This window comes from Chrysochloris asiatica, unplaced genomic scaffold (genome assembly GCF_000296735.1).
Source record: "Chrysochloris asiatica unplaced genomic scaffold, ChrAsi1.0 scaffold00018, whole genome shotgun sequence".
NCBI classification, from domain to species: domain Eukaryota; kingdom Metazoa; phylum Chordata; class Mammalia; order Afrosoricida; family Chrysochloridae; genus Chrysochloris; species Chrysochloris asiatica.
The window spans coordinates 22,109,519-22,117,744 of record NW_006408536.1 but is presented as its reverse complement, the minus strand read 5'-3'; the positions used below and the strand labels follow the sequence as shown (position 1 = coordinate 22,117,744).

Sequence of the window (8,226 nt, the reverse complement as noted above, 5' to 3'; positions counted from 1 at the left end):
TTACTGAGTCTTTGGGGTTTTCTACGTATAGGATCATATTGTCTGCAAATAGAGAGAGTTTTACTTCCTCTTTGCCAATTTGGATGCCCTCATTTTTTTTATAGAATAAAAGTCTGAAATTCTCTCATAAAGTTTTAAGCTAAGGTTAGGACACAGATTTATTCATGTGTTCAGCACATATGAGGGAGCTTCAGAAAGTTCATGGAAAAATTTTGTTATCTTTCTATCTCATTTTCCCATGATCTTTTTGAAGCCCCCTGTTAGTTACTGACTACCTGCTGTGTTCCAAGCACAGTTTTAGATGACAAAACATAAAATCCCAGCCTTCATGGGTCTGGTATTGCAGTAGAGGAGAAAGATGCAACAAAAAAGAGAAAAACTAATAGACCGATTTATGATTTGATTAAAAGAACTGTCGACATAGCTGAAACAATTTTCATGCTTTGCATTTATTAGTCATTGATACTTTGAGTGAGGGATAAACCCAAGATATGGCTTGATGAATGAAATGAACTGCAGAGAAGAGTAGTAGGGAAGGTGGTTTGATTTGTTCTTTGGCTTTTCAAATGGAAACGTTTATTCAGCTCACTTGGTCTCCTGTTGAGAAGGAACAGCACCTTTGCAAAGGAACTTGATTCCTCCTGAGTTAACAGGAGCAGGGACCTGACCAAAGTGATGTGCTGGGTGTGTGTGTGTGTGTGTGGGGGGGTGCTAACAGGATACAGGAAATAAGTTCTTTCACAACTATCAGAAGGAAGATGGGAGGCCTAAGCTCACTGCCTTCAGGTATAATGTTTGATAAGCACCATGGAGTCATAGTGATCCTGTGAAGGGTTTCTAAGGAGCTACTCGTGGGTTTGAAATTCCGACCTTGTGGTCCATAACTCTACCTAACACTGCAAGACTCACAAAAGTCAGTAGAAAGCCAGAGTAAAGGAGACCAACACTGTTCCCATGTTAGTGTATCGGTGTCCGTGCCTGCCTTATTTGGTACAATTTCTGCATTTCTGTATAAAATAATATTCAGTTCTTTTAGCCCCAAACTCTTGCTTTTATCATTGCAAAATCATTTTTTAAACTAATTAAATGGAAACAGTGGTTACTTTTTTGAGGTATATGATTAAGTGAATTTACTTGATGTGGCTTTTCTAGCCATAGTCTTTGTAACTCCCACCAAATGACTGGGGGTATGATACTCTAACACATGGATTGCTCAGTTTTGCCATCGTGCCAGGTTTATAATGAGCCATCTCTGAAGCAGGAAATCACCAAGAAAGAAGAGCCAGTATCGGAGGTAATACGGCGGAGTAAGTAGATGCACTGAGCTGACCCTCTGCGACAACGACATGAGATACTGATTGAAGCTGATTTAAATGGTGATTCTGGAACCCATAGCATCAGAGGAAAGGACAGAGATGTGGACTAAGTACTGATGGGAGGAGGAAGCTGAACAGGAGCAGTCAGAGAAAAAGAAAAATGAGTAGACTGTGGGATGAAGTGGTGCAGCATGGTCATCTTGAGCTTTTGCAAGCACTGGATGTTGGTGGAAAGGGGTCCATTTTCTCCTTGTCCTCATGCTCTGCTGGTAGCCAGAGATGTGGCCAGTCCAGACCCTCATCAACCCAATGACCAGTGGCATCCCCTCCTGTACCACCTCTGCTCTGCCTGGGGCTGGGCATCTGGCATAGCACCTCTGCTTCTGGAGGCCCATGAACTCACACTGAACTAGGCTCCACAAACAGTGAACAGAGAACTAAATTCATTCACACTTCCATTCTCCACCACATTCACCAAGAAACAGATGGTGAGTGCTGAGAACACATCAATATACAATTATCAGTTAAATATAAATGCAATGACACCAAAATATCTCAGATAAAACAGACAATTTCAGCTTACACAGAGAAACATACACAGTGCCCCAAACAAGTGACCAAAATACAGAGTCAAAAATATAACACCAGAAATGGTGTTGGTACTACCTGATAAGGAATTTAAAAGAATGCTAGTTTGGCAACTTCAACCATTTGAAAGAAAGATTTTAAAAACTACAGATGAAATCAAGGAAAATATAGATGAAAGTGTGGCAAAAACAACCTGACAAAATAATTGGAAAAATGGAAACCATACAAAACAGCAATTAGAGTTAGAAGATTAACCCTAAGACTTCAGAAATAGATCATACACTGAAAGGGCAAAGAAATGGAATTGGATCAATGAAAAACAAATTACTGAGCCAGAAGAAAAAAATCTCTCAATATTCATCGGCTAGAGGAACAATTAGAAAGGAAGGGCAAAACAATCTGAAGAAAGCCTAAGATTTATGTGGTACACAATCAAGAGGAATAATTTAAATGTAATAGGAATTCCAAATCAGGAAAAAGAAAAGAAAAAATTAAAAAAAAACAAACCTAGAGGGTATTGTCCAAAAGTTGTTGGAAGAAAACTTCCCTAACATCAGAAAGGATAGAAGATAGCCATTCAAGAAGTTGAATGAACGCCAAACAGGATAGACCCTATAAGAAAAGCACCCAGATAAATTGTAATCAAACTTTTCAAAACCAAAGACAAGGAGAGAATTGTGGGAACAGTTCAGGAAACAAGTTACCTATAAAGAAGAACTAATAGACTAAACTCTGATTTCTTAACAGAAATGATGCAGGAAGAAGACAATGGAATGACATATATAAATCACATACAGACAAACAGAAATTGAAAGTATTTATGAAAAAAACAGAATAACCTTACAAAACGTGCTGAAGGGAGTTCACAGAACCAACAATAGCAGACAACCTGATACTAACATATATGACAATATCACCTAGATCCAACCCAAATATAGAAGTATGCAAAGTAAAACAGATCTATAAGCCTGAAAAGAGAGAACCAGAGGTACAGTTGCAAAAACAACAACAACAACAACAACAAAACAAAACAAAAACATAAAGTAAAAAGAGGAAATAACATAGTTGTTGTTAGGTGCCATTGAGTTGGTACTGACTCATACAGACCCAATGCACAACAGAACAAAGCACTGCCAGGTCCTGGGCCAACTTCACAATTGTTGCTATGCCTGAACCCATTGCTGCTGCCACAACGTAGTTATAGAACCTCCCAAAGAAACGGAAATCAAACAGATTTCCAGAAAAATAAAATAAATAAATAAAAATAACTGTAACCCTAAAAACTAGACCAAGTCCTACTGTGAGCCCTTGTTGTTGTTGTTAAGTACTGTGGAGTCGATTCCGACTCATAGTGACCCTGCACAAGGTTTCCAAGGCTGTAAATCTTTACGGGAGCAGAAAGCCTCATCTTTCTCCCACAGAGCAGCTGGTAGTTTTGAACTGCTGACCTTAAAGTTCACAGCCTGATTCCCAGCCCTTAACCTTAAAAGTAATCTTAATCCTAACCATCACCCTAACAGTAAATGAAGTCCTATGCATAGCTTAGACCTAGTCATAATCCCAACCCTAACCTTCACGCCTTACTCCTACCTACCCTTCACCACATTCCCTGCCCCACAAAAGAAAAGAGAACCAGGACTAGAGCATGGCCCTATGACTCTGAGATTCTTGCACTGAACCTCTTCAATCCAAGACAGAGGGCCGCGGCACCTGAGGAGCAGCAGTAAAATGGCACAGAAGCAGCAACAGCAGAGGCAGTAGAACAAAGAGCAAGAGACAGAGCAGAGAATTTCTTGGTCCAAAGAGCAAGTATAGCTGAGTCCCTTTGAGCAGGAGACTTGCTTGTGGAGTGAGGTGCCTCTAAGCTTTTAATAGGGAAAACTAGGTTTACTGATCCATGGAGTTAGAGTTGTTTGCCTTCAGGCTGAGGGTTAGGGTGGAGTGACATGTCCTGTGGGCATTTATCAGCAGTGCTAAAGTAGCTTTGTAACACTTGCCTGAGCAGGGCAGAGGCCAAGGGGCAATGTGTCTGAAAGGCTGAGGACCAAGGAGAGGTGTTCCTGAGCAGAACTGTATCCTGAACATTTCTGATCCTGTTAACATCCCTAGTAAACCCCATAATATGAGTATTGTCTGTGAATTCTGTGTGGCCACTGTAACATAGTGCAAACCCAGCAGAGAAGTACAACGTGCTGCTGGAAGGATGGTTGGTATCAGGACTGGGAAGGAGGAGGAGACATATCTGACCTCCGCTTCATAAGAATCGGCCAGAGCTGATGCTGAGGGTGATTCTCCTCCTTGTCCTTTGTGTAGTCAGAGGCAGTCAGGTGCTGCACCCACACCACTTTTATAGAGGGCTTGACTGGGAAGAGAGTACAAGGGAATATTCTTGGGTGGTGACAATATTCTGCATCTCGATCAGGGGCTTGTTACATGGGTAAGTACAGATGTAAACAATAATCACATTGACACTTAAGATCTGTGCAGTTTTTATGTATTTAATATATCCTTCAACACAAAAAGGAAAAAGGTAGGCAAAGGCCTGCAGGTGCATGCTATACTAGATGTCATATACGAGGGACTCCACAGAGCATGCAGGGGCTGATTAGAGCTTTCTAATCATTTCCTATTTGCTTGACTGATGACATGATTGAATAATCTGCCATGCTGTTAACTTCCCTGCTTATTATTAGCACCCATCAGGTTCCAATGCAAAACCTATCCAGAAAGGAAATTCGAAAAACAACTAAGCAAGAAAGAAAAAGCCCACCAAGGTACCAGCTGAGGAGACAAACTTTGGAGAATATTTCTCACTTGTCGGCAGTTTCTTTCAGTGGGACCTTCTCTGATGTTAATACTTTTAGCCCCACATTCTGGGTGTGCATAGGACTGGTAGTGAACCCTGATGATACAGTGGCTACAGTGCTCAGCTGCTAACTGAAAGGTCACTGGTTTGAATCTCCATGGGAGAAAGATGAGGTAATCAGTTTCCTAAAGATCACAGCCTTAGGAATGCTTTGGGGCAGTTCTACTGTGTTCTATGTAGGCCAGAATTGACTTTATAGCGTGGTGGTGTTAAATGCTACCGAGTTGGCTCCGACTCATAGTGAACCTGTGTAGGGTTTCCACAAGCCCTGGGAGCATAGTGGGTTACGATTCAGGCTGCTAACCACAAGGTCAGTTGTTCGTATCTACCAACTGCTCCGCAGAAGAATGAAGAGGCTTTCTGCATCCATAAAGATTTACAAACTCAGCAACCCTATACCGGGTAGCTATGAGTTGGAATCAGCTCCATGGCCCACTACCACCACCACCCTAGTATTTCCAAGGGCAGCTGGTGGGTTTGAACAACTGACCTTGCGTTTAGCAGTCCAGTGCTTATCCTACAGCACCACACCAGGACTCCAGGCTAGTGGGCTTGTTAAATCTGCCTGGAAGGCAGAAATCATTGTATATGAGTCCTCTTCTCTCTGAATAAATGTGAAAGCTTCACTTCACAAAAGAATTGAGTTCGGCAAACCTATGATTAAGGATATTAAACTTGTGCTGTTTCCAATCGCAAACAATAATGCAATTGAATTCTGTGTTGTATGTTCTTTTAAACTGTATTCATGTCCAATATTATTTATTATATTCTAACTTATTGAGCCAATAAGTTTATTTTAAAAAGTAAACTGTTAAAACTCATGATGAAATGTCCAGATTTGGGGTTTTGATTCACTTAAACAACTTATTCACATGCCCTCTGGTTAGTTTTTTTTAGCATGAAACTATCCCCTCTTTAAAAATTAGGAAGACTAAATCGCTACCCATCATGCTAATACGGTGTTAAACTCACGAGTTTTCTTAAGGCTTTTCCACTTATCAAAATGTCAGACGATGATAATGCCGACGATGGTTCTTTTACTCTGTTCTGACTTTAAAGAGTTCATGACATTCATATCAATTAAACTTGCTTTCCAAAAGAAAGTCTTCATGCTGGAGGAAAAAAAAAATCAATGTGTTTGTATGTGTGTATACTCTACAATTGTTGTTGTTAGGTTAGCAACAATCAAAGTCTCTCAGTCTAAAAAATTATGTTTTAAGTCAGTTGTTGGAACTCAAAACTGCCCTTTTGGAAACATGGTACTTGAATTCTTAGATTAGCCACAGACATGAACTTATTTAGCACAGCAGGTGAAATACTGCACATTTATTGTTAACTCATCCATACAGAATAGCAAATAAAGAGACTGCGGAGTTAAGAATTTGTCCGTTTGATGGAAGGAAAATCAATGCTTATCACAACCAATTATATTTATCATATCGTTTATTGTCCTCCAAGCAAAGTCCATCTGTTGTTGTTGTGTGCCTTTGAGTTGATTCCATCTCATAGTGACCCAAGAAGATTAAATTGCTAGGTCTTTTCTCTTGTAGAGCTGCTGGTGGGTTTGAACAGCTGACCATTTGGTTAGCAGTCGAACACTTAAAACATTACACCATCCAGCTCCTTAAAGCCTGGTGTGGCGCTGTGGGTTAATGCACCAGACTGCAAGGCCATTTGAACTTCAAGGTTGGTGGTTCAAGCTCACCAGCCGCTCCTCAGAAACCCTATGCAGGGTTGCTATGGGTCGGAACCAACTCGACAGCACTTAACAACACAGCAACATCCGTGGTATAATTCAGAACAGTAAGAACTGTGTATCTTTTAAACATCAGTGTGAATAAGGGTCCACTGGAGCACTGCTATGGAACCTCCTCAAGGTCGGTGGTTCAAACCCATCAGCTGCTCCTCCTCTTAAACGCAATACAGGGTATCCATGAGTCAGAACTGACTTGACAGCAATTAACAGCAAAATTCTCATTATGGGGACTCCTGGTGTAGCTCTGTAGGATAAGCACTGGAATGCGAACCACAAGGTCAGTGGTTCAAACCCACCAGCGGCTCCTCAGAAACAGGGCTGCTATGAGTCAGAACTGATTTGGTGGCACTTAACCACAACAACAGCATTCTCATTGTGGAGTCCTGGTGTGGCTCTGTAGTATCAACACTGGACTATTAACCTCAAGGTTGGCAGTTCAAACCCACCAGACATTCTTCAAAACCCAATATAGTGTCGCTATGAGTTGGAACTAGCTCAATGGCACTTAACAACAATAACATTCTCATTACATTATTTCTCAGTGGTCTGGTGGATTCTAGAAAAAAACCTGAAACCCGTGCAGTTAGGGATCGGAGGTAGGGACTGAAGGCTGGCAGATGTGAAATGGAGAGTAAGAGGTTGTGGGAAATTGTGCATTACTTTTACAATTTACCAGTGACAACTGCTGATTTGGAAACAGAAAGCATTGCCCTGAGTGAGGGCCTAGATGTCATTGCTTGTATCCATGTCACTTTGCTTAATGAGCAATTTATTTTTGGTTAGCCTGTTCCTCATGAACCAGACCTCACAGATTTAAAACTAATTTTTGGTTTTCTTTGTTAAGACTCACCTTAACCTTATCCTGCCCCATGGACTTGAAGAACTTTCCAATGGATGTCCAGACCTGTACGATGCAGCTGGAGAGTTGTAAGTAACCACTGTTGAAATAATTGCCTTCCTGTTTGAACCAATGACCTGGTTCTTTTAGATATTAGGGAGAAGAGACCCATGAGACTCCTTCCATACCTCCTTCCCTGCCACCAAGGCCCGAGTAGACAAGCAATCATTCTCGTGTGTGTCTCATACTAGAAACTCCTCATCCACAGCACACAGACAGCCTTTCCCAGTATAATGCCAAACAGCTTGCCCTTCCTCAAACCATTTGCCTGATTTAGTAAGCTTTTCTTTGAAAATAAAAACAGCTACTGAGCAAATTAAGACTATTGGTTGTTCAACCTCTATAATGAGTCACTCTTTAATCATAAAATTGCATTTATGCTTCTTGCTATGAGTCAGAACCGTCTCCATGGCACACCACCACCACCACCATGCCCATAGAGACCATGACTCCCAAAGGAATTTTGGCAGGAAGGGGTAGTTATACAAATACAAGTGCTTTTGAGACCAAGACACAAAGGCCTTAGCGGAGAGCGAGGTGAGAACAGGGGCATGAGAAGAGATGGCATAAAAGGCATCTCCCTTGAATGGACAATGGAGACAATAAGGCATGTTGTTGTTGTTGTTGTTAAGTAGGTCCCAATTCATAGAAACCCTGTATGGGGTTTCCAAGGAGCAGCTGGTGAGTTTACATGGGGAAGGCAAAAGAACTGTCATCCACATTGTCTCCCTGTGACCTAGTCCTGATGCCACCGCAATCTTTAACACATGCCTGACATTGTTGATGCTTCCAAGAGAATGGG

At 41.3% G+C, this 8,226-nt stretch overlaps 1 protein-coding gene across 5 annotated transcripts in view; it reads left to right on the top strand.

Annotated features, from left to right (window-relative positions):
• Nucleotides 1-8,226, top strand: part of GLRA2 (glycine receptor, alpha 2) — a 284,008-nt gene that overhangs the window by 110,749 nt on the left and 165,033 nt on the right. For all 5 annotated transcript variants that reach the window (XM_006835620.1, XM_006835617.1, XM_006835619.1 and 2 more), the window contains one exon: nucleotides 7,371-7,453. In XM_006835620.1, coding sequence (XP_006835683.1) covers nucleotides 7,371-7,453 — 83 coding nt within the window. The remainder of the gene's footprint in view (nucleotides 1-7,370; nucleotides 7,454-8,226) is intronic.